The 27157-nt window shown below is 37.9% G+C and overlaps 1 protein-coding gene across 1 annotated transcript in view; it reads right to left on the bottom strand.

Moving 5' to 3' along the window:
• lrp1bb (low density lipoprotein receptor-related protein 1Bb) overlaps positions 1 to 27157 on the bottom strand; it is a gene marked incomplete in the record, with an annotated part of 410583 nt that overhangs the window by 15550 nt on the left and 367876 nt on the right. The window contains 12 exon segments of the mRNA XM_024287246.2: positions 5781 to 5945; positions 8413 to 8538; positions 13641 to 13814; positions 14064 to 14180; positions 17315 to 17421; positions 19279 to 19502; positions 19626 to 19867; positions 21483 to 21602; positions 23656 to 23790; positions 24073 to 24216; positions 25775 to 25897; positions 26054 to 26176. Coding sequence (XP_024143014.2) covers positions 5781 to 5945; positions 8413 to 8538; positions 13641 to 13814; positions 14064 to 14180; positions 17315 to 17421; positions 19279 to 19502; positions 19626 to 19867; positions 21483 to 21602; positions 23656 to 23790; positions 24073 to 24216; positions 25775 to 25897; positions 26054 to 26176 — 1800 coding nt within the window.

Here is a 27157-nt window from a genome sequence, read left to right as displayed (position 1 = left end):
AAGAATGAAGTAAGAAAAAAACATGTTTTTATTAGTAACTAGTGTGCACCAGATAGTAAATACTAACCAAAAAAAAAGAAAAAAATTCTGGTTAGAAACTGGTGCATATCAGATAGTATCCGGTGTGCACCAAATACTAAATACTAACCAGAAAAATAAAATAAATCTAAAACAGAAGTTAAAAATAAATAAATAAACATTTCTGGTTAGTAATTGGTGCGGACCAGATAGTAACCAGATTTTTTTTTTTTACTTCAAAGTCCCTTTAGGAGCTCCCCGAGTCAGACTGGTATTTTTAGATCATTCCAACAACACATGAATACAAAATTTCTTTAAGTTTGTTTTTTTCTCTTCCATTGGTGCAGTTGGCGCTAAAATGAAAACCAAAAAATATATATATATTATTTTTTAATCAAAATTAGCACACCTTTGTCCTTCCATGTTATTTCTTTCTCTTAGGAGGCGCCAATCCCATTGAGACAACTGTAATGTGATACTGGGCTATATAAATAAAATTAAATTGAATTACTCTGTCGACTGTAGCAGCTACATCACAGCTACAAGCTTTTTCCAATAGCATTTTTTCAGCTGCTCCTGATTCACAGTGATTTGAGTAAAGAATTACTCAGAAATGCAATTTTAATATTATTTTTTTTGTAATATATGCCCTCCATAATGTTAAAAACACTATTTTTTATCAAATTGGGTCTTACAGTTTTAACTTTTTTTTTTTAACTTTGTTTTAACTTTTTTCAAACGGATGTTCTCCAAACTACATATGGTCAACTTTTTATTCTGATGTCGCCAAAGTGTGAGGTCACACCAAGCATGGATGCATTCCCAATCACTCACTCCTGTCCCAAAACTCCTCAAAAAACAAACAAGTCTGCCACAGAAAATCCTAAAGGACAGGAGATCCGTCAGCAGACTGACAACTACGGGGACAGACCCTCCAGCGCCTCCATGCAAACACCGGAGAACGCAAACCCCCAAAAAACACTGAAAAAAAGAACAGTATTTCAATAAAATATTTTAAAATTCAACAACCAGCGGAGAAAGTGAAAGTTTAAATAAATAAAAACACAAAGAGGTCAGATTTGCTGAACAGAATATGCAGCAGTTGAATATTTTCCCAGAAACTTTCAGGCTGCAGCTACTTCCTGAACAGGCAGGAACATCTCAGGTTTGCAAATAAATGTCCAGAGAACATTCGTGTGTGTCTGTCAGCTGAGCTGCCTGCTGAGCACATCAGCAAATCTGTCTGTTCGGTGCTGAGCCCCCCAGGTGGGAGGGCCTGGAAGCTGACAGTAATAAGAAGTGCTCTGACTCCACCGTGGTCCACATAGCTAATTACTATCAAAGATAAATGCAATTGCTGCCTGGAACCTTCTGGAAATTACACTTTTTACCTTTAAAATCAATCAAATATGGTTTGATTTATTTCAAAAAATACATTTAATATCTATAACATTAATAATAACATCTGGATACCTTTAAGACAACTTTAATGCATCATATTTACTTTAAAGACAAGTTTTCTACACCTGAGGCGTCACCGGTGACGCTTAAACACTCAATATCTATAGTAACTTTTCAACAGCTAACATGATCAATGTAATCCCTTCATAATCTACTGGAATTACATTAATCATGTTAACGGTTGAACAGTTACATCAAATCAAAGAACATAAACACTGGAGCTCTGGTTTTAAAGGGTTAATTGAAGGCTTGTTCTGAAGCTTCTGCCATTGAAACTTGCGTTTAAGCGACTAATTCCAATGAAACGATGATGGAAATGCATTAAAAAATCATGTTCATCCATCACTACGCACATTTTTAAGACACTATTTGGGCTCCACTTACAAAATGCGTCCATTAAATGTGTTGAAATTTGAGTTATTTGCCCTGAAATTCCCTTTTCTCAGCTTCAGAATCCACTGGAATTGTGTTAATTGTGTAGTTTGAAGAACGTGTGTTATTTTGCTTTAAATATCCACGCTGTTAAAGGGTTAATAAAGCAAAAAACATGGATTTCTGTACACTTACTGCAAATGACATGAGCTTAAAAAAGTCATTTCTCTCAACTTGATGTCAAATCTGTTTAAAAAATATCCTCCTGTTTTTGCTGAGATAACACAACTCAAAGAGTAACTGATGGAGCAGGAGGAGCAAAGACGACGTTCATCTCTCACTCTCAATCATCGTTTGAGTTTTAGCAGAGTTTCTTCATTCCAGATGCAGATCGAATAAACTGGATTGATGGATCAGGATTCAAAAAACGGTTTTCTATCAATGACACAACAGCTGGCACACAACAGGTCAAATAAAACACAACTTTCAAAGGGTGAAGATTATTATTAAAACAGGACAAAGTGTGGAGAAAAAAAGAATAATAAAAATGTATCAGGATGTTATTAGGATTTAAGTTATTTTACTTAAGTTTGTTGATTTATACGTTTGTATATGGAAGTGTAAATCACATCAACATGTCACACAACAAAAATATAAATAAAACCAACAACAAAAATCAATAAAAATAATTTAAAAAACAATATATTTTAGATATCAAGAAATAAAGAAGCATTTTTTGCCCGAGCCAGTATCAAAACCATCCATAAACTGCTTATGAAAACATAAATCTACTGGATTTATTCAATTCAGTCACTGATTTAAAGGAAATATATAACAAAATAACATAATCACATCTAAAATCTTATCATTTCCTAACCGTAGTAATTTTTTCTAAACATCAAATGGTCCACGGCGTCTAATAACACTCAGGTAATTCTTTCCAAATTTATGATTTTTTACTGGCAATAGAAAAGTAGCAAATGTTAAATTATGTCTAAATTATTCTGATGATAAATTGTCTTGGAAATCTCATATAAAACTCAAAGTTTCTAGATCTAATAAGCGACGCATTAAACAAAAAGAGTTTGTGTCTTATTTCCTGTTCATTAGTTGTTCCGTATCTTTTATATTGTGCAGAGATTTGGGGAAATGCAGCAAAAAATAAAACTGAACTTTGGTTAAATTACAAAAAAAGCTATTAGAATAGTTAATAGAGCAGGGGATTGTCAACCAAGATTTTTTTACTTAGTTTAACTAAAAGTTTAGAATTAAAGGACACTGTTCATAATAAAGTACTGTTAAAATGTATAGAGTTAAGCATAATTTGATTCTTTAAAAAAAAAAGATACTATTAATTAATTTAGTATAATTGAAGAGGTCTTTAATACTTTGAACTGGTGTGAAATTATTGAATAAACTGGGTGATTAAATAAAATTAAGTACATTTTTTCCAGTTAAAAAAAAAACAAAATTGTAAATGAATAAATGATTACAATACATTTGTAAATTATTATTATTTTTTTTTTTGTTTCTTGATTGGTTTGTCAAACTGATCAGCATGGATATCGAGGATATTGAAGGATCGTCATCTAATAGGCTTCATAAGCATTCTATTCATTTTATTTTAATTTATACTGTATATTATGTAAATAATACAAATGGCACCACTAAAAAACTAAACCCATGATGTCCAGCCATCTCCAAAGGATTAAACATTCACTCTGCTTTTATTGTGGTGATAAACGGCTCGGCCTCCAGATCCACTCCAATGCTTTGACCTTTTCCGTTTGAGTCCCAATAACAGACGCATGTTTGACTTTTATCAGCTTTTCAAACTCAGCTAAAAGATTGTGTTCTTACATAAAAATATCAAGTTGTTTAACTCTGATAATTAGCTGCAGCAGAAGCCTCCAGTCTGTCTGAATATACTATAAAGTTTACAGCTGCTTTTATTGTTTCCCTCTCCACAATAAAAGCTTGATGGGATTATTTCTGCTGAAATGATGGGATGAGGAAAGAGGCTTTGAGAGCTTTTTCTGCTGTGACTATGAAAGAATGGAGAGTGATTCTTCTGCTCTGTGAGCAGACAGGTGGTATCACATTACATAGTTTATTTAAATAATAAGCCACACTAAGCTAATATGTGTGCTTATGTCAAACTGAAGAGCCATTTCCCACGTCTTTTAATAAAAATATAGGGAAAAAAGGTGCGAATAAGTAAACTGAATGCAGTAGTTTTAGATCCAAGCAGATTATTTGATATCATGGGGTCTTAAATCGGAATATTAATGGAAGTGGATCTGATGATTTGGTTGTTTCTATACTGATCATAAATCTGAGAACAGCATGCTGTGTGGAGTTCCTCAGGGTTCCATTGTTGGACCTCTGCTGTTCACTCTAAATGTATCCTTCTCAAGGCGGATTTCCATCTGCGGTGCGTTTCTGTTCCATCAATACATAAAAATACAACCTTCATTTATCAATTAGGATGTTCAGATCACCTCCAACTCAAGCTTTAGGCAGAAGTTCTATTTCCTGTTTGTTGATGCATCAATGTTGCAACAAAAAGATGGAGAAACAGGAAACAGGTCTGGGTTTCAAAATAAAACCTTACAAAAAATGTGTTTTATATTTACGCGATAACGCACGTTAACGGATAACAACCAGCGTCCATTTACGCCATGGGTGACAAAAAAATTATTTTGGAAAAACAAAAAAACAACAGAATTAATGACAAAAACAAGCATTTTACAAGGATTCAGTGAGGAAGGAGAGGATATGGGGGCTGGCTGCTAAAGTTTTGGATGTTGATAACACAGAAGTGGCAGGACAAACCACCGGGGGGGGTGGGGGGTGGGGGGTGGACCAGAGATGCAACTGAGACAACATGACGGTTGTGAGACGGACTCCTCAGGCAACGCAACAATAAGGAGTATAAGTCCAGGGTCAGATCATACGTTCTAATAATGATTTATGTCACAACATATGCAGATGACTCTCAGTTTTACATAACTCTGTCAAACCAGCATGATCGGTTGGATTCTGGTCCTTTTTGGAGAAGATAAAATCCTAAATGCTGTTAAACCACCTTCAGATTGGAAACAACAAAATGAAAACTCTATGGAGGACCAAATACAACAGAACCCAAGTTCAAAATATTGTGATGATAACTTCTTGAATCTTTGATGTACGGTCTGACAACCCTTTTACAATCTTGGTCACACAAAAAGACTTAGAGTTTTAATGTCTAAACAAGATTTAGAAAACGTTCTCCAACGTTTTGTTCTCTGTAGTGTTTGTTTGACCTTCTGCTCTGTTACAGCTTCACTTCTGTTTCCCAGAACTCCATGTAAAAGAGAATTCTTAATCTTAATGGGACTTCCAGATTAAATAAAGGCTAATAACATTTTATTTCCTCTGCATTTTCACATTTTGTCTGTTATTTGATTGCATTGTTATCCTCTAAAGCCCTTTGAATTGCCCCATATGCAAAATGTGTTTAAATGAAGCTCCTTACTGTGTTTTTTAAAGCATTTTAAACTTCCTAATCATGTATGATAGAGATAACAAACACTGCCATCCAAACTTCCACGTTGGTACATCCTAAAGCAGACATTTCAACATTTTTCACATATGTTTCAAGAAGACACCATGAAGGAGAACTTGGATAGAAAGAGAATTGACTTGATAGATTGTTCTTTCACAGGTTTTTCTGCCGCGACTCGAATATAAATGCCAGAAAACCATATTTCAACCAGGTATTCATACACCTGGACACTTGGATTTTCAAACGATAACATCATAAACACATACAAACGGCTTTCTCACTTATATGAATACCGATGAGGAGTGGAGCCGTGTCTACCGCCCGGCGGTGATTACCTGCAGGCGAGGATGAGTTTTGACAGAGTCATTCTCGGCAGACTTACCCAGCGGCGAGCCCATGCAGGTCCCTCCGTTTAGGCAGTAGTCGGTACAGTGTTTGACCTCACAGCGCTCCCCTGAAAAGTCGGGCCAGCAGTAGCACCGCCAGTCGCCTTTCTCATTGGCCAGGCAGCGTCCTCCGTTCTCACAGGGGGGGCGGCACAGCTCACCTGTACGACATCAAACCTCAAACACAACTTCCTCTGTACATCCTTCTAAGTGCTTTTCAAGGAAAATCCAACAGAATCCAGAAAAATAAGACCAGATCCACACAGAATCTTCATTAAAGAAACGAACTAAAGCAAACAGATCAAATAAAAACATCAAATAGGAAACATTACCTCCAAAAATTACTGGCATTTATAGATAAACAATTAAAAATAAAGAAACTATGTCTAAGTTATGGAATATAAAGAATAATTTCAAAAATGTAACAACTAGGGGTGTGCCAAAATATCGATATTGCGATATATTGCGATATTTAGTCCTGCGATCGATTCTCGATGGGTTCTCACCAAGTATCGATATTATATTGTCATTTAAAGAGGCTGTTGCGCTGAGCGTGCGAGTCGCGCGCCGGAACTATTGCGCAGATGGACGCGCTCCGTCGGACTTTTAATAGCGATGCACGCGCTTCATTCGGGAGAAGCACCGGTGAGATACAGGCTCTGTAGCGCGTGTGTGAAGCATGTCTACCTGTCAGCATTTATCATCCATCTGTAGGAGATCCACCCGGTAAGAAGTGACTTTGTCTGAGCGCTAGAATGACAGCGATCACTTATTTCCTGTTTGCCGAGGGAACTGGGCACGTGCTGCGCAGTTGTCTGTGTACGCTTCAAGGAGCGTCGGAATTTTCGCTTTCATGCACTTCAATGTTTAACCTGCTGCTGTACGGTGTAACTTTGGTAAATTTATAATGTGACCTTTTCAAACAATGTAATTACTTGTTGCTAATGTTAATTTAAAGTAATTCTTAAATAAAAAAGCAGGATTTGATGTATGAACTTAAATTTAAATGTAATTAAAATATAGTACATGAATTCACTGTAAAATTAGGGAGGTTGCTAATTAATTGAAGCACTTAAAATTATATTTGCCATTATTGTGTGTGTTTTAAGGTTTTTACCTATTGACTGCTGACTGACCAAATGGAAAATAAATAAAGAATGGAAAAATTATCTCAAGTGACAGTCTGAGTAAATCAGCCTTTATTTTTGGATGCTCAGCCCTTTTCAAGTGAGAGAAAAGTGCACAAAAAATTAGGTCAATTTTGAGAGAGGCTGTAAAACATTATATTCATCATCCTTTGGTGTGACGTTCTTTTGGAGGTAGATAGCTGTTGTCACTTGATTTATTTAATTTTTGTTCTGTTGTTTTCAACAATTCTGCCCTAAATAGTGGCAATGCTGATCATGTTTACTATTGTTAACATTAAATTTGACAGATAATTCCAATTTGGTTGTTGTCAATGCTCGTCAAAGACATAGTCTTACTGATTTCAACAATGTTGCACAAAAGTGTCTATAATTTGTTGCACAAAATAAGAAAAGTTGTTTTTTATGATTGTGTTTAAGCTAAAAAATATAAATGGGGATATATTTTCACAAAAAAAAAACGTTCTTCTATATAATGCTAGTTATTAGAGAGGATTTTTACCAATTATCGCAGTATCGCGATATTATCGATATCGTGAACCATGTATCGCGTATCGTATCGTATCGTGAGGTACCCAGTGATTCCCAGCCCTAGTAACAACAAACTGAATCAACAAAATATATGCATGGAAAAAAATGTTGATCCCAAGGATAGTGATCCAATAAAAATAATCTTAATTTAGCAAAATGTGTCAAAATAGTTTTACAAATACAGAGAACCATAAGCTTGATGCCCTTATAAAATTGGGCAAAAAGCGAGCAATTCTGCACCACTAGTCATACACAACTCAGATTTTAAGCACAAGTCATAATCTTGTCAATTTATACATTTTTAGACAACATATCTCCCAAGAAACCCAGAAAGGATAAAGCCCCAGCGCCTTAGAAAACGAAGGTCCAAGTGGTCCAACCACAGCAGGAGTCTTCATCAGATGAAGAGCATCCATGGAGGGTCGGGATTGTCAGATTGATAGTAGGCAGCCCTCATTGATGCCTGCGCAGCTACGGTACGATTACTAACAATCTGATGGTGGCAGTGGGATGGCTGGAGGGTGGCTGGAGGGTGGCAGTTCAAGTGGCAGTGCTGCCTTCCTGCTACCCCCCTGCCATCCCACTGCCACCAGGTGGACAAAAAATCCTCCAGTTGCTGTAAAATTGTAACTTTTTCCAACAACTTCTGCATCCGCTGAGTGTAAAAATGTGACTGACACCTCCCGATTACAGATACCGCCATGCCGAATTTGCTGAAAAAACTTGCATTTATGTCACCATGTGGTTTTGTTATTTGTGACCATAGTTTAACTTATTTTAAAAGCTTTCACACAAAAATAGTCTCATCAAAAAGCTGAAACCCTGAAGTCCACGCCTCTACATTGATGTCTAAGTGAGAATCTGCTTGTTTGTTTCTAAAATTAAAAGAATTCTAATTAAAAGAAAATAGGTTTTCATATTGAATCTAAAGCTAATTTACACTAAAGCTTACCTGAGGTGTTGACATCTCCACAGGTGCCATTAACCAACACCTTCCCTTCTGGACAGGTACATCTGGCTCCCGTCGGGTTGAGCAGACACATGAATTCACACTGCATTCTCAGGCATGGATTTGGTGCTTCACAGAAGATGAGACAAAAAAAAAGGTTACTTGATGATCAGAAAGACGTGTTGGTTTGATGACATGTAGCTTCATCAGATTCCTGTTTTATTTCTTTGAAACCAGGAGAGGTTACAGGGTTAAAACATATGAACTTAACATTCTGTTCATTTGCTTTTGTCAAAGCGATTAGCAGCATTATAAAAGGCTCTTCTTGAGGCCGTCGGCAGGAAACAGAAAATAGAATCAAGTCTGAATTCATCAAAAAGAAACCGAACTTTGCTACAGATTGTTCAGCCCTTATTATAAGTAAGAGCAAAAGGTCAGAAAAATGAGCCGACACAGAAATGTAAAGCAACACTTTAATTATAACATCACTTTTCCTTTGTGGTGATGATCAATAGGCGGACCACAGTGTGTTATACCTCTAAAATCAGTGCGGAGAATCCGTTTCAATGGAATCTTTCCCATTTAAATGGTTGTCAGGGGTTTTGCTGAGCATGTCAAGCTCTCACTTCATAGCTCTGACCGGGCCGAGTGCATCCTCTGCCCACAGACTTACATATTCCACTGCACAGCTGGCCTAATGAGTCTCTGGAGAATGAAAGAGCCGCGCTGCAGGAGAAAAACTGACCAAGACTGAACTGTCTTTTGCTGTTCGACCATTAGCAGCTGACATGAGGCGGACAACAAACACTCGCAGCTTTACGGTGGAATAAGACAGACGGAGGACGAGGCTGCATGGACTGGACTCATTAAAACAAAACAACTGAAACAGAATCAAACATTCTGATCAAGCAGTGAGTAGATATTCAAAGATGAGATGTGGGATTTACGGTTTAATTAAAGTGCAGTTTAAGGGGCGGGTCCCTGGGTGTAAAGCAGCAGATCGACATCAGGTGGATGAGATGAAGATCTCTGAAGAGCTCAGTACGATAAACACATTTTAAAAAAGGCTTGTAACTGGGATTGAAAATTGCCAAATTTCATATTTTTCGTTAGGTTTTACATTTTTTCACCCCTATTTCTTACTTAACGTAATGTTAAGTATATCCATAACATGTTTTTTTAAGCTAAACTCATTCTTGAGACACATAAGTTGCTCTGTAAAGTTTCATTATCTTAGTAAACTTTCATTAGGGGATAAATATAGTCTTTACCTCTTTATTAAAGTATTATTGCTGTAAAAAAGTTTTTGACCCTTTCCTAGTGTTTTGACTTGGCACATTTTACATTAAAACTGTTCAATTTACCAAATATTTACACAAGTTAGAAAAAAAAATGTTCAAAGCTGATTCTAAAGTAAGAGTTCCTTACTTCCCGTGAAACGAGCGTCAAGTTGCAATGTTCAGTCAATGTACAGACATAATCTGAGGTCTCGCTGTGTTATTTGGGCGTCGGGCATCAACCAATCAGGGACTCAGCTTTGAGCACATGACGTTTTCAGGGACTAGTGTTCCAGCTGAAGTCGTATGTTTTGTTTTATTTGTACTTTTGGAATGTTTTTCTGTTTTCTTTGGTCTTTTTTTTTTCCGCTTCCAGATTTGGGGGTCAAGTTGTTCAGCGCTCCTGATTGGATGACGGCCTCCAGCAGAAGAATTCAAATGTTGCCATTTCATCTGTTGGAGAGTTTTTAGAGTGGTTGGTATATTTACGTTGTTATCTTTTCTACCTTTAAGCTACATCCTTTACAAGCCCCTAGATCGAGTTGTTGGGGGCTCGTCCGGGATTTGTCGATCCCTCATCCGAAAGGGTAGAAATTAAGACTCAATACAGCCGCTCAATGCGAGGATTTTTGTCCTAAACTAACATCAATTTTCTGGCCCACGGACGGTCACAATCGCTCCAGCTCCATGGGCTTATAATGTTTTTTCTTATTTTTATCGAGAACATAATAAAAAGATCCCCCAGTTTTAATTGTATTTTCCCTCTCTCGGGTTAATTCTCAAACTGGGCCACAGACAGACGGAAGTAACGTTTAAAACGCCCGTCAGGGGGAAGTACACCGCACCAGGAGACACTCTAAATGATCTGGTGACCCCGACCTGGCTGCATGTTTTCCAACGCCTCCGTAGAACTCTCCAACACATATAAACCCAAGATACTCGCTCAACATCATCCATGTTTTCCATGATGGGGCAACGAATGACGTCCAGTTTAACGTTGGCAGTTGCTCCGCGGCCGGGCGTCGAGCAATAAATTTGTTGTGCATCAAAAGAGCGGCAACAGACACAAATTTGACCCACAAATTGGGTCCAATGTGAACACAGCAGTAAACTAAACAAATAGTTGCAGTGCCTTTGGTTATACAGAAAACTGACAACAAATGATGGCAATAACTGACTTTTTAGATGCACCGGCACAAATGTTTTAGCATTTGACACTAGGGGTGTGCCAAAATATCGATATTGCGATATATCGCGATATTTAGTCCTGCGATCGATTCTCGATGGGTTCTCACCAAGTATCGATATTATATTTTCATTTAAAGAGGCTGTAGCGCTGAGCGTCTGAGTCACGCGCCGGAACTATGGGCGCACGCTGCGTCGGACTTTTAATAGCGATGCACGCGCTCATTCGGGAGAAGCTCCGGTGAGATACAGGCTCTGTAGCGCGTGTGTGAAGCATGTCTACCTGTCAGCATTTATCATCCATCTGTAGGAGATCCACCCGGTAAGAAGTGACTTTGTCTGAGCGCTAGAATGCCAGCGATCACTTACTTCCTGTTTGCTGTGGGAACTGAGCGCGTGCTACGCAGTTGTCTGTGTACGCTTCAAGGAGCGTCGGAATTTTCGCTTTCATGCACTTCAATGTTTAACCTGCTGCTGTACGGTGTAACTTTGATACATTTATAATGTGACGTTTTCAAACAATGTAATCATTTGTTGCTAATGTTAATTCTAAAGTAATTCTTAAATAAAAAAGCAGGATTTGATGTATGAACTTAAATTTAAATGTAATTAAACTAAAGTACATGAATTCACTGTAAAATTAGGGAGAATGCTAATTAATTGAAGCACTTAAAATTATATTTATTGCTATTATTATGTGTGTTTTAAGGATTTTACCTATTGACTGCTGACTGACCAAATGGAAAAATGATAAAAATTGGAAAAATAATCTCAAGTAACAGTCTGAGTAAATCAGCCTTTATTTTTGGATGCTCAGCCCTTTTCAAGTGACAGAAAAGTGCACAAAAAAATTAGGTCAATTTTGAGAGAGGCTGTAAAACATTATATTGATCATCCTTTGGTGTGACGTTCTTTTGGAGGTAGATAGCTCTCACTACTTGACTTATTTAATATTTGTTCTGTTTACAACAATTCTGCACTAAGTAGTGTCACTGCTGATCATGTTTACTATTGTTAACATTGAATCTGACAGATAATTCCAATTCAGTTGTTGTCAATGTTTGTCAAAGACATAGTATTACTGATTTCAGCAATTTTGCACAAAAGTGTCTATAATTTGTTGCACAAAATAAGAAAAGTTGTTTAGTATGATTGTGTTTAAGGTAAAAAAAAGATAAATGGGGATATATTTCCCCCAAAAACATGTTCTATATAATGGTAGTTATTAGAGAGGATTTTTACCAATTATCGCAGTATCGCGATATTATCGATATCGTGAGCCATGTATCGCGTATCGTATCGTATCGTGAGGTACCCAGTGATTCCCAGCCCTATTTGACACCACAGCTTCACAAAGTTCACTTTTTGTTCTGGAGTTGCTGTCCATTTGCTGCTGACAGCCACTAAAAGGGAAAAGAGACGCTCAGGCGGGGCATTTATCGCAGCATGAAATGAGTTTTATAGATGCACTGAGCTTTCCCACTGTCTCAACTCAAAATGGATTCGATTCAGTCACAAATGCACTATTGTCAGCCATCGTCTTCCCATAAACACATCATTATAAGAGGAGCTTTACTGGATGTGGAGAAGTCCCCGCTCTTGAGAATACATCGGAATCTATTTTAGAATTATACCTTTAGAACACAAGTGTCAAAGTCAAGACCCGGGGGCCAGATCCGGCCCTCCGGGTAATTCTATCTGACCCTCCAGATCATTTTATTTTATTGTTATGAATGGCCTGATGTTATCTTAAGCTCATTTCTAACTTGTAGAGTTTTGATAAGATATATTTTTATGGCGAGTAAAATATTAAATTTAAATTAAGTCATTATTAAGTCAAATATTTAAAGTTATTTAAGGTTTAAATTGATTTATTTTGGAATAATATTCCTGTCTTTTTATTATTCATATTTATGGTAAAAAGTTACAGTTTTAACGTTTTAAAAATCATGCTAGCTTCTTGGACTACTTTAGCATTTACTAAGATTCTTTAAGGCTATTTTGGAGTTTATCTAATATTTCAGCTGTTTTGGCTAATTTAGGCTTTTTTTTGTTTGTTTTTTTAGGTTGTTTTGGAGCTAATAAGTAGATGCTAGCTCTTTTGGCTAATTTAGGTTTTTTTTCAGTTTTTTTTGAATATTTTGAAGTTTAGCTATTTTTTTCAGCTACATGCTAGCTGTTTTGGCTAACCTAAGTTTTTTAAGGTAATTTGGCATTTAGCAAATATTTTAGCTGGCCGTCAGCTTCAGTGATTTCAGCTAGCATCTTCTGTGGCCAAATTCAGCTTACAGCATTCACACTAGCATTATCCCTGGTGATGCTATATATCTAGTTCATAATTATGTTAAAATGTTACGGTTTTAAAGTTTTAAAAATGTAGTATTAGAGTGTTTAACAAATGTTTATCCTGTTCGGTCTGCGACCAAAGATGTGTTTTAGATTTTGACCCCTTGTGTGATCGAGTTTGACACCCCTTAATTCTCAAAAAATACTTAGTGGGGGACAGAATAAATGAAAAAAAAAGAGACAAAAATGTATTCTCAGTATGTTAGCACTTTTTGGATCAATTTAACAATATAGCTTTTTTTTTTTTAAAACTCTACAGATAAAACTTTTAACCCCTTAGAAGTAAAATACATTTTTATTTCATTCCAAGCAAACAATTTCCTTCTATAAAATGCAGAAAGGTTGCAGCAAAAAAAGCTCTTCCACCTTTTTTAAAAGTAAAAAAAAAGTGTAAAAATAATCCAAAAAACTTTCATGTCTTACCATCTTGCTGTTTGTAACGGCTGGAAATGAAAATATTGGTCGGTCTCTCCAGTCCCAAGTTGAGAAATTCCACCATCTGTTTGCCAAATTTGTGAATTTTGAAGACGTCGTGTTTCAGTCCCGTCCCGTAAATGTAATCCTCGAATATATCAATCCTGTACGGCTGAGAAAGTCCTACAGATTCAGAGGAGAGGAGCGGAAAGGTTCAGATAAATCTCCTGGTGCACTTGCAGCCAAAAGCACAAAAGCTTTTGAGACTTGCAGCTGATAGAAAGGGTGGGGGGGTGTCGGGGAGGACATACAGTTTCGCCCCCCTGAGAAATACAAACAATACTCTTGCAATTATTTGATAAGAAATTGAGGAAACCAAAGTGAAGCTTGAATATTGCGAGTACAAAGCTGCGGTTTGTTTTTTCATTTTACCGTGTCTGTCGCTGATTGTCACCAGGGGGTCCGAGCCGTCCAGCCTCATGCTTCCTATCAGCGAGAGCTCTGGATCAGCCCAGTAAATTCGCTGGTTGAAGTAATCAATAGTCAGACCTGTGGGAGGATGAAGGTAAGACATGAATTAGTTTGTTAAATTAAACAGGAACCAAAGCGGGATCCTCCAGTGACCTTAATCCCTGGAAAAAGTTGATTTAGTCAAGTAAGAGCCAACAGAAAAGTTGTGTTTCTTTTGTGCTTCAGTGTAACATTCCACATATAGTGAAATGTGATTGTGAACTCTGGCTTTGAGGCATCACTATATGACAGCACATCGTTTCTCTCTGTACACCGAGACTGAAAAGGCAAAAGCAGCACTTTGTAAAACTATATCAGCGCTAAGTGTCTCCCTGAAGACAATCCACCAGAATGGCTGTGAAACTCACTCACAGATTCCCTTTTGTGGTCTTTTCTTCATCTCCAGCTATTAAATCTGAATCAACAGATCCAATGTTTGCCATGCGTGTACACAGATCTGCATACACACAGCATAGAGCCTAATGAGGGCTATGTCTCATTAGGTATTCGTATGGTTGGCAGTGCTGGTACTGGAAGTTTTTGGGTTGTCCGGCTCCATGGAGGGTCATAGAGAGGTGGGCTGACTCTTAAAGGGGCCATATCATGAAAAACCAACTTTTTGAGCGTCAGTTTCCACTATAAAATTCCCCTAATGACCCGCAATTCATCCATTTCTGAGCAATCCTCTAAAAACCTGAGAAACAGCCCCTCCCATACCCGTAAAAACAAGCAGGTCCTCACATGTTGATGTCACAGATTGAGGACAGCCCCTTTCAGGAAGAGTCTGCTCTGACAGCTCCGCCCCCAGTCTAACACCAACTCCCAGTTTCTCCCTGGAGCTGGTGGTGATCAGCAAAAAACTTCAACCGTATATCTTCCAATCATGTTCTGTTTTTCATAAATTCCAGCTCAAACAGATGTTTGTTACTTTAGACGCGGGGATCATTTAAGAGAGTGGTAATTGCTTTTTTTTAGAGTTCCAAAGGTACTATATGATCATATATATGGATATAATTTACTCTGAAAAACTTAAGAAAATCATGGTCTGGCCCTTTAAGGGGGGATCAGGTGTGTCATGAAGTTCTCTTGAGGCTCACCTCAAGGGACCTCATGAAAGTGGAACGTACCATTGCCATGCGTGTGTTAAGTGTATCCTGAAGTATTCGTAAGAATAATAGAAGTTGCACACAGTTATGGCAAACATGAACAGTAAAAAAGGGGCTTCTTGCACAGTCCACAGGGTTTGGGGGTTGAAAAAAGAAAAATCTGTTTGACACACCTGTGTCACTAAAAAAAGTGAAGCATTGGATCAATTAACAAAAGATCTGTAAATTGGTACAGTTAATTATTAGTTTTCATCAAAAATTGTCATTAAAATTTTAATTTGATACAAACAAATATTTTTTTATGTAATAAATTACAGAAATGTTGTTAATAGAGCCAATGTTTAACTTTGTAAAGCGTACTTAACCCCTACTTGCCCTTACATGTCGTACAAGTGTTCACTATGACCTGTCGCCTGCAGCAAATGTGCAAAAAAAACATGTGCATGAACAGGCTGACCAAGCGGTCTTCGAAATTGATATTTCATGCGAGCCATCCACGTGTCCCATGCAGGTTTGACCATTTCTCAGCTGCAGACATGCACCCATAATGGTGGCCATATTTCTCCACCTGGAAATAGTCCGTTCCCTGTTTAAGCCAGGAAGTAGTCCGCGCCCTGTCTCCACCAGGTAAATAATCCACTCCATTTCTTCATCAGGAAATAGTCTGCACCCTTTCTTTATCAGGAGATAGTCAGTTCCCTGTCTCCATCAGGAAAAAGTACGCTCCTTTCTTCATCAGAAAATAATCCGGTCCTTTTCTTCACCAGGAAATAGTCCACTTCCTTTCTTCACCAGTAAATAATCAGCTCCCTTTCTTAATCAGGAAATAGTCCGCTTCCTTTCTTTATCAGGAGATAGTCAGTTCCCTTTCTCCACCAGGAAATAATCCGGTCCCTTTCTTCACCAGGAAATAGTCCGCTCCCTTTTTTCACCAGGAAATAGTCTGCTCCCTTTCTTCACCAGGAAATAGTCTTCTCCCTTTCTCCACCAGGAAATAATCCTGTCCCTTTCTTCACCAGGAAATAATCCGCTCCCTTTCTTCACCAGGAAATAGTCTGCTCCCTTTCTTCACCAGGAAATAGTCTTCTCCCTTTCTCCACCAGGAAATAATCTGCTCCCTTTCTCCAACAGGCTCACGAACCAAGTGAAGAAAGTGTTTGTGTTAGCCTGGGGGCGGAGCTGACTCTTCACTCCCACCTTGTGATGTAAGCATGTGAGGACCCACTCATTTTGTGGGGTATGGGAGGGGCTGCTGTTGAGAGCTCAGGTTTTTAGAGGATTGCTCATGAACGGATCAAAATACAACTTTGGGGTTCTTTATAGTGAAGAATGAACATTATAATGCACTTAAAACCTCCAAAAGTTGTTTTTTCATGGTAGGATCCTTTTAGAGACTAATTGAGGTGTTTCAAACACATACATTTTGTTAAATATTTGTTGAACTTTTCCCAACACCATCATCTTCATTACCATCTGTGCATTTTCTAAAGACCATAGAGTCCAATCAGGTACACAGGAAGTACAGATTCTGTTGACTGTAAAAAATATTCTAAAGTTTAAGAAACAAAGTTTAAGTGGGCCAAGCTGCATCTCTGGGTTTGTTTAGACAGCATGTGTATTCCCACTCGCTCTGATTCCATCTTTTGTATGCAGGACCCCTGTATTCTAACATCATGACTTATGCACAATCTGCAGGACCAAACTCTGCAATCATTCCAGTCACGGGTAAAAACCCAACAGCAGCCTCTGCTAACTGTGGAATTGTCAGGAATCGAACAGAAACTAACAACTGAACAAGTAAAAGGATTGTTTTTTTTTTAAGTTCCCTCATGCGGAGTCTTTGTAGGCTGTGATTGAACTCAATTGGAACCACATCCGTGCACACACTGTCAATGTGAGCGTTACTAGGAGATCAAACATGCGTGTCCAGCCACAAGGTCACATGAAGGAAGACAAAACTGGTCAATCGGAACATTTCTGTCTTTAGAAGTCCACCGAGAGCCCTTAAGCTATGAAATGGACCTCGGGGAGAAACGTAAGGAAAAATTATTGACATAAAATACCCACCAGTGGGCCTCCTCAGGTTCTTTTCCAAAAGGACTCTCCGCAATGATCCATCCATAGCGGACTCCTCTATGTGAGAATGATCGCCAATTACACTCCAGTACATCATTCTGCAAGAGATGAAGATAAATCCTCTTTTGCATGGATCAAAATGTATTTAAAAAAGGCATGCATAGAAAAGTATACACAGAGAAGAAAAGTATGCATACATTAACATTTCACAGCTGCACAAAACATGATTCACTGCACATTTCTTACAAATTATTCCATCTCTGGTGTTGCAAATATCATAAACCGAGGTAATTAGCAGAGAGGAAAAAAATAGTTCTCACATCTTTAGTTGCAAATGAAGCCTCAGTCGGTGTTGTTTTGAGGAAAGAGGACTTTTTGTGGAGATTTAATGAGAATTCTTAAGGTGCATTTACACTAAATGCGATTCGAACGGCGGAGGCGACCAGTTTCAATGGAACAGACGCAACAGGAGGCGATCTAAAGTCCCGCAACGCGATCAGCATGAAGGTCGGCCATTAGCTCGATTTGAGCGATGAGGCGCGAATTGGGAGGTATGGCCAAAATTTAAATATCTGAAGTTTGACAGGTCGTTGCATCAGCCAATCAGGAACTCAGCTGTGGGGACCTGATGTTTTCTGTGACTTGATCAGCAAGTAGAATATTAATCCAAAGAGAACTTTAATCTTTTTCATTAACCCGCTGGAGCCGCAGATTTACAGAGCTCATTCGACTACTTTGGGGTGAAGGCGGGATACACTCTGGACGGATCGCCGGGTGTGGGGTGCGGAGGCTGCCGGCTCGGGCCTCATTCAAACATAAAAAATGGAAAAAATCTCTAAATTTTGTTTTTCCCCCTCAGGTTAATATAAGACAGTGAGCCTTCAAGTTCAACCACAGAGACACAGAAACACCCTGGAAGCGGCTATCATCCAGACACAGCCCCCTTGCGCTTATTTCTAACTTGTATAATTTTGATAAACATATTTTTATGGAGAGTAAAATATTGAAAGTTACGGTTAAAGTTTCAAGGTGCTTTCACACTGAACACGATTCGTGCAACAAATTTGTGTGCCCCGCTCCTCTTTCATTGAGGGGCGAATTCGCTGCTCGCCGCCTGTCAAAAAATGTGTTTCTGATGATGTGGGAGGAGCTACCAGCTCTGTCTGTGGATTTCTCACTTAGAATGATGTTGATGTCGAGGAATCAGGTTTATTTATTGTAAAAAAGTTCTACAAACATCAGTAATCATGTCTCCATGTTTGAATTATGACTATTATTAAAAGACTTTCCCGGTACAGGGGGCTGTGTCTGTATGACAGCCGCTTCCACTGTGTTTCTGTGTCTGTGCTGCTTGAGCTCACTGTTTCGTATTAATCCGAGGGGGAAAAATAAAATTAGGAGACCTTTTTCCTTTTTTAAATGTCTTTTTTTTATTGTCTCTTGAGACCTGAGCAGGCACAGCGTCTCTCTGTCTGCCGGCATAACGAGTGTTTAAGCTCGGCCGTGGTAGCGAAAGCCAGCAGTCTGTCCAGAGTGTATCCCACCTTCGCTCAAAAGTAGCCATTTCCGCTCAAATCCAGCTGTTGGCAAAGCTCCGCACCGGTTCCTCATATTGCGCCACGGGGCTTCAATCGATTAACATTGGAGCTGTAATATTTTTAATGTAAGGAATTACAGAGCTTTTGTGAATGTATCCAACGTTTCACTTTTTTCAGTGTCTGGTAAAGAATCTCAATAGAAAGCCGAGTTTAGAGATCCGAACTGATAACCAGATTTACTTAGTGGCACAATCTAGTTTTTTTAATATGTATAAACTAGCAGGAAGTTGGTTTTATTTCCCAAGAAACATCTTATAAACATTATACTGAGAGTAATGAGAATGGACTTTCAAGTGCATGAACACATTTTCCAAACGATCAGCAAGTCAAAGCATTTCCAAACGGAGGCGGACTCACCCTCTGGCTGGGTTTACGGTGATGGCGTACGGCTCTCCTGCTATGTCAGTAATCAGTCGAGTGCAGTTTGGTCCCTTAAGTTGTCCCACATTTATGGAATATCGTAACTTTGTCCAGTGGGCTGTGTAATAGCTGAACCAGTGCATCCGAGAATGGTCGGTCCAATAAATGTTGCCTGTGATCCAGTCAGCAGAAATGTCACGGGGACGGCGGAAATCTGAACACTGTAATTCACAGGAGGAACAATGTTGCTGTTTCACTCACTCACGTCTGCGTCTCTAACAGTGACTAAAGAATAAAGGCAGAGGAGCAGCGTTGGTCTGATTAGAGATTTTCAAAACACTCACGATGTTTCTGACGCTGGATTTGCTCTGGCTCCTTTCAAGAGAGTCTCGGTAAAAAATCCCCCCGGGGTTGAACTGTGTGGCCCAAATGAACTTCTGGTGGTGAAAGAGAACATCCATGCCAATGATGCGAGCGTTGTCCTCGATGTGAGTGAGCAGCTTGAGCCCCTGGCTCTGGTTATACGGAAACACAAAGCTCCTGATCTCTGTGTCGTTGGCTATGTAGAGAACTCGGTCATCCGGTCCTGCAAAACCACAACAGACGCAGAATACATAAGAAGAATCTGGTTCTAGACATGAAACTGTTGGTCAGTCATGGTTTTAAGAAATCATTTCAAGTCTTAAAGACCGACTCTGATGAAAGCTGTATTTTTAACATGTCACATTTTTCTGATGATGGAGGACATAATAAATGAAGTTTTTCTTCATTCAATTTCTTTTGAATCAGGAGACAAAAAAATGCCATTTGAAGAATAATGTCGGTGAGCCACAACAAGCTCCATTCTGATCATCCACTTGCGGACCAACAGATCCATGAAGGTCTTTGTTTTCCTCGTCTGACCTGGAGCCTGGATCGAAACGTGATGGCTCTGATTCTGCTCACCATTTTGGTGCACCGCTAATGTTAGCTTGGGGTGTGTAAAAACGTAAATGTGCAAATTTTCAATTATTATTATTTTTTTTCAAATTTTCAATCTGTTTTTTTGGTCACTTTAACTCTTTAACAACCCAAAAAAAAAAAAAAAAAAGAATCAGAAAAGTTCTTTCTTTCCTGCTGTTTATTCCCCCCATAAAGGACAGGTTAAAAAAAAAATAAAAAAAATAACAAAGTGAAATTTATTTCATTTTTTTCTAAAAATACATGGGGGTTCTGTAAAAGTTACAATCTGATGCGCACCAGTTAATATCCAGACTTTTTTTTTTCAATTCAAATTTTTGGGAATAAAAATGTTCTGGTTAATAACTGAAAAAAAAGCTTTCTCTAAAAATTGTAGTAAAATCTTACTGGTTACTATCTGGTGCGCACCAGTTAGTAACAAGAAAAAATTTAATTTTTTTTAACTTCAATTTTTGGGAAAAAAATGTTTTTCACACTTTAATTTATTTTCCTTCAATGTCCCTTTAGGGCCTCCGTACCTTGGGGAGTAATACACACAATCAATGTTTGTAAAAACATGTTTTCTAAATGTACCTCACGATTTGGTTGATCAGGTAGTTACAGGGTTAAACCTGATTTGACCCCATAGCCCTCAAGAGGGACGGTTCTGTACCGTTTAATGGGTCCATTAACAACTTTAGTTGTTAAGTTCCTGAAACTGCAAAGTAATCCCACATCATCACACCACCCCCACTGTGTTTGAGTGTTGCTCTTTTTTTGAGATGCTGTTAGTTGTTTCTATATGTAACAAAACACAGGAATTTTTGAGGACAGTAGATATTTTCCTGAAAAGTGTTTTTTGTGTCTGTTGCTCGCTACGTGGATCTTTTTTTGGTTCTTTCTGATATAAAATTTTAAAAAAGGACTAAATTGTTAAACTAGACAGTTTAGTTTATATAATGAAAAGTAAAGATATCAAAGAGGGATACTCTCTGAATCTGATTGTGATTTATTTTTGATTATTTATATATGTGATGTTCCTATGTTGAATGAATTTCAGTTGACCATGCTTGAAACAATTAATAAAGTCAAACTAAATCTTTACTTATAAGCTGCATTGGTTTGTTCATGACTTTATTAGTGTATGATCTTGAATTTGAGTCATTTAATTTGGAATGTTAAAGTAAAAAAAATCATTCAGGACTCGTTTCAGTCAGGAATGAGATAAAAACATCTGTTTAATGAGAAACGTGGGATCTTACCTTTCGCCACACAGTTGCCATTGATCTCTTTGTAATTTCGATCACACGTGCATTTAAAGGAGCCTTTGGTGTTGGTGCAGTAATGAGGACACGTGTCAAACTGCACACACTCGTTTATCTCTGGAAAAGACAAAAGATTTCATTATGAAGCCATTTGGATGACATTCGTCCTCGTCAGTTATTGAATTATCAAGTCAAAAGGCTACGTTTTAGAGTTCTGCTCAGTTCATGATAAAAAGAGTCTCCATGCAAGTTTATAAAAATTTATTGGTTCAGTTTTATCAGACTTTTATCTGGTGTAAATGTAGTTTTATAGATTATCCTTTAAATGTTTAGATTGCTGTTAAAATTTATTGTGATATATACTGAAACTTGAACCACAATCATAAATACATACAGCACATATACGTAAAAGCATAAAACACAATACATTTCCTTCACAACCATCAGCACAGACAAATACTAGAGAAGTTTCATGGACTCATTCAGAACAGATCAATATTTTACAAATGTTTAGAACTATGACACATTTATGTTTCTATAATTTTTAACTATTTTGTTATGAAACAAAACTTAATGGGGTTTTAATTTGCATGAGTACCTTTATTTATGTTGTCAGTTGAGACAAAAGTTTTCTCTTTTATTTGATTTTTTGTTGAGAAAAATAGAACCCAAACATGATACAAGCAAATGGTTTATGGGTTTTCATACTTTTAATTTCTTGAAATTGGAAAAAAGTGTATAAAGATTACGTTCATAAATTTGCAACATGTTTCCTGACAGATTGTAGACTCGATGTTTTAAAATTCAGTCCTAAAGAGCTGCTGTCCTGCTTTTCCATCTATCTCTTTCCTTGTTACTTATCAGGTGAACAAATCTGCTCTATGGCTTTATGGTCGCAAAGATGTACATTTTGTCCACATACAAAATTTGGTCTTTTGTGATATGTGTGTGATTTACGTAGCTCATAGGGTTTTAACTCACCTGACACCAATCTGACAATCACCCACCTGTTTCTTCAGCAGCACACAGAGCCTCACTCTGTGCGAAGTATTGTTTGTGCCACTCTGCCTGCATTACTGAGCATTTCTTTCTGGACCCGATCTTCTGCTTCTTCTCTGATTGCTTGCCGCCTGCCCTGACCCTCATCTTCACTCTGACATCTCTACTTTCTTCTTGGATGCTTGTGATTGACCTCTTCCTGTCTGACTCTGATTTAGCTTTGTGGACCTTTAGCTGTGTTTAGTTCCTGTCTGAACTAATGAACCAGCTGTCTACCCGTTTGTGACAGACTTTTCATGTATGTACCACCGATGTAGAAGTTATATATTGGTGCACATATCACGTTAGTGGTGCATGAATCGCTAATGAATTGGATATAAACAATGCAATAATCACGCACGTTCATGTTCCCCATAAAATGGTCTTTGCGTGGTTTATTCGTACTTCTTCTGTGGTTTTGACGTGGTTCATTTGTGACGCATCTGTGAAAATTAAATATGATAACTTTTCTCAGTTTTTCCAGGTAAGACAAATTTCCATCCGTGCAATATGCCCAAAATATAAGTTGTGGCTGTATGACATGGCCTTTAGGTAATTAGCAATAGATACATTTCCTCACTACTCCCTGATGTTAAGAATACTATAGTGCAGGAATATTCAGAGCCCTATATTTTAATGCAATTTATTTTATTTATATATATTTTTTTTTTCAATTGAAAAATTGAATAAACGCAATGCATTAAGGTCTATATTCACCAATCTAGTGAGCTTCGATGCATATTCTCTATGCATCTTCAGAAGTCTTTCGCAGAGACTTCTGGGAAATATCCAGGATATTTGGGTTGTAGATTCAGACATCATGAAAAAAATGGCAAACACCTTATATGGTAATGGACAATCCTACTATAGATGAGTGTCATCCACGTTTCTCTAACAAACATCTTATTTGGTTAAATGTTTCCTAAATAGCTAAATATTTTTTGTTTTCATGTTCAGGATAATCAAAGTTATAAACTCAATTTTATCCAAAAATCTAAAATAATAACTCATTTCCTGTTTGACTTACAGAAGAATCCGCATGTTTGTGACAGACAGATTACCGGAATGCCGTCAGCTAGATGACGGATCGCACAAACAGACCAAAATGATGTAGATAAAAACTGTGCATTACCTTCACATAGACCTGAGTTTGGGTTCCTTTTAAAGCCGGGCTTGCACTGGCACACAGCATTAACATTCGTCTGGTTGCAGATTGCATCTTCCCCACACGGATTTGTTTTCTTTCCACATACATCTCCGCTGGAAACTGGGAATAAAAGCAGGTCTTTGATTACAGCTTTGCATCTTCCGCACCTGCTGGGCTTTTCTTTTGATGTGCATCAACCAAGAGGGTGTCTTAATCAGTCATCCTGAACACAGCACACCTCAGACGTGGGCACACATAAATTATCATAAACAACAAAACAGCACATCTGAAATGAGGAGATCGCCCGGCTTCCTGATAACATATTGGTGACATTTGGTACTTTGCATCTCTTGAAAGAGCTCCTTTGATCTGTTAGCTGGAGTTAGCGGTCGCCGCGCTCACATGACTTGCAGTCCTGCTCGTCGGAGCCGCCGTCCCCGCAGTCGTTAAAGAGGTCACACTGGAGCTGCATGGGGATGCAGCGGCGGTTGCTGCAGGTGAACTCCGTCTTCCCGCAGGGCCGCGGTCTCCCCGCCACCACCTCTGCTTCAGCGCCAGGACAGAGAACACAGAACATCTTCAGACTCCAGGAAACATAAACACCCTGAACTTAAGTGTCAGTTTATTGTATAAAAGTTTAATATAAACAGCTGTTCACTAATGATCTCGCTGGTGAAGATGTTACTCCACTTTATGTGGATGTAGATTCCTTCTTTCCACACAAAATATGCAAAGAAAAATGAACATCTGACTCCTCCCAACAGCAAAGGAATGAAGCTGTGGAGCTGAATGAAGTGGTGGGGAGGTGCGTGACTGGATTAGGGCGAGATCGAGCAGACAGATCGAGAAAAGAAGCATACAATGGTGGGAGGTAATGGACTGAATGAAGAGATAGATGGGGGGCATCAATGGAATCAGAGGGGAAGATGAATGGTGGACAGAAGGAGTGAGAGAATAATGGAGAAGAGAAGCCATTTGTCCCTCTTTTCCTCCTCTTTTTTTCTCCACAGACAGCCAGTGATGAAGAACGACAGCAATTACGCCTTTGGAGCAATTCGGGGAAAATTAAAAAGGCGATTTGCAATCTCAAAAGAGAGAATGAAGAAAAAAAATCAATTTAAGTTAAAAAAAAGTATTTTTTTAGTTCAGCATCTTCTTGTTTACATCCATCACATAAATATAGGTCATCTGGGAGCATTTTCCTTCACTAACAGATGACGTAAAAGAAAGAAGAAAACTTACACATTTCTCAATTTTGAAGTGCTTCTCTTTTCTACGTAAATTCCTCTGTTGAACTTCAACTCATAAAAAAGTGTACTTTTAATTTTTAGACATAATTATTATCACATATTTAATCTAAAAAGACAATTACTTGACTTGTACAGCAAAAACTAAATTTCAAATAAGCAAAAATACTCTTGTTTCAATAAAAAAAGTCTTATTAAGTCTTATTTTGTTTCTTGTAAAGTTTTTCAATAGCAAAATAATCCTAGTTTAGTTTGAAAAATATCTTAGTAACTACAATTTTTGTCTTATTGAGAAATTCTTGGTAAAACAATTTTTTTGTACCCCTTTGGCAAATTTTCCTTGCCAATTTAAATAATATTTTATTAACTTTTAAGACCTTTTGACTCATCACAAGGGGGTCCTGTTTTAGCCGCGGACAAATTTAGTCTGACAATAATTTTTAAATTAAACTTCTTTTTTTTCATTTTATGTGGAATGTTTTGTTTTAATTCCAAATGTTTACAGCTAGATTTTGTGAAGTAATATGTATCCCATATTCAAGAAAAAAACACAATTGCTTAAAGCTCCTATTGTTTTAGACATCAGAGAAGTACATTACAGACATATGACAGTTAACAATATACAGTTGCATACAAAATACAGACAGTATTACATACATATACATGCTGTATATATACATATATATATAAAATTAACCTGTATTTATAAAGCGCTTTTCATTCCCTATGGTAGCTCAAAGCGCTGAATATATATATATATATATATATATATATATGTATATGTATATATATGTATATATACACTTATATAAAATGTTTATGGGTTGTAAGAGACATAACTTGACCGTGGCACTCACCACACTGCTCCTCGTCCGAGTTGTCTCCGCAGTCGTCCACCTTGTTGCAGACCTGGTCGGTGCGCAGACACACGTGGTCGTTCCTGCAGCGGAACGGCCTCGTCGGAGGACATGGGAGTTTCACTGCGGACCAACACACACAACAAAAGCTAATGGAGACATCCGAGTAAAAAGCAGCTGCAGGAAAACAAAAGAACGCTGCCTCCTGGGATTGTATGAAAGTAGGTGTTCTAAAATATGCATGAGTTTGATTTTAATGCATTCCACAAGTCAACCTACCGCACATGTCTATGTCTTCATCGGAGTTATCTCCGCAGTCGTCCTTGCCGTCACACACCCATATGTGCAGTTTGCATAAAGTGTTGTTGCAAATGAATTCATCCGCCCGACAGAAGGAAGCGCCTGCGATTATATGGAAAAGTGTGAATGAGATCTTCAAATGTCATCATTTTAAGCGGATTAGCAACTAGCCTTTAAATATATTCATGGGCTATTTTTTCATCTTTTATATTAATTTTAAAAAAAACAAAACTGGACTTTACTTAATATTTTAGCAACATGCTAATGTTTTTGGTTAATTTGTTATCTACTGGGGGTTTTCAGGCTAATTTAGAGTTTAGCTTTTATTTTAGCAACATGCTAACGTTTTTGTCTAATTTAGTTTACTGAGAGTTTTTAGGCTATTTTGGAGTTTAGCTAGTATTTAAGCAACAAGCTAGTTTTTTTGGGCGGATTTGGCCCCTACTAAGATTTTTATAGGCTAAATTAGCTCCTATTTTAGCAACATGCTAACATTCTTTGTCTAATTTCGTTTACTGAGGAATTTTAGGCTATTTTGGAGTTTAGCTAGTATTTAAGCATCTACTAAGGTTTTTTGGGCTAAGTTGGAGTTCAGCTCATATTTAACACTAGAATCCCTGGAACTGTCAGCTTCTGCTGCAATGCCCCGCTCCCCTTCTCAAAGTAGTGTTGTGGTGATCACCTTAAACCATCAACAGTGACTTCCTGTTGTCGCAATGCATATTGTAAGGTTTAAATTTGCAGGTGAAAGAAGTATTTTTAACACAGACAAACACAATAAATGAAAAACTGGTGACATTGGGGAGGAGGGGGGTGGGGGGTGATTCATTTTTGATGCTTTTAAACCATGACTTCCTGATTTCGCAATACAGAATGTCATGTTTAAATTTAAGTTTGATATGCATTCCAGATTCCGCCACTAGACGGTCGAGTGGTTATGGCTGCGGACTCACATTCAGAAGGTCATGAGTTCGAATCCCGCTCAGGAATAGTCCACATGAAATATTTGTTTTTACTTTTAAATTTTATTTTTACCTCAAAACTGTTCACTGCAGGTGAAAGAAATATTTTTAACACAGACAA

This window comes from Oryzias melastigma, linkage group LG21 (genome assembly GCF_002922805.2).
Source record: "Oryzias melastigma strain HK-1 linkage group LG21, ASM292280v2, whole genome shotgun sequence".
Taxonomy (NCBI): domain Eukaryota; kingdom Metazoa; phylum Chordata; class Actinopteri; order Beloniformes; family Adrianichthyidae; genus Oryzias; species Oryzias melastigma.
This window is presented reverse-complemented; position numbering and strand designations above follow the sequence as displayed.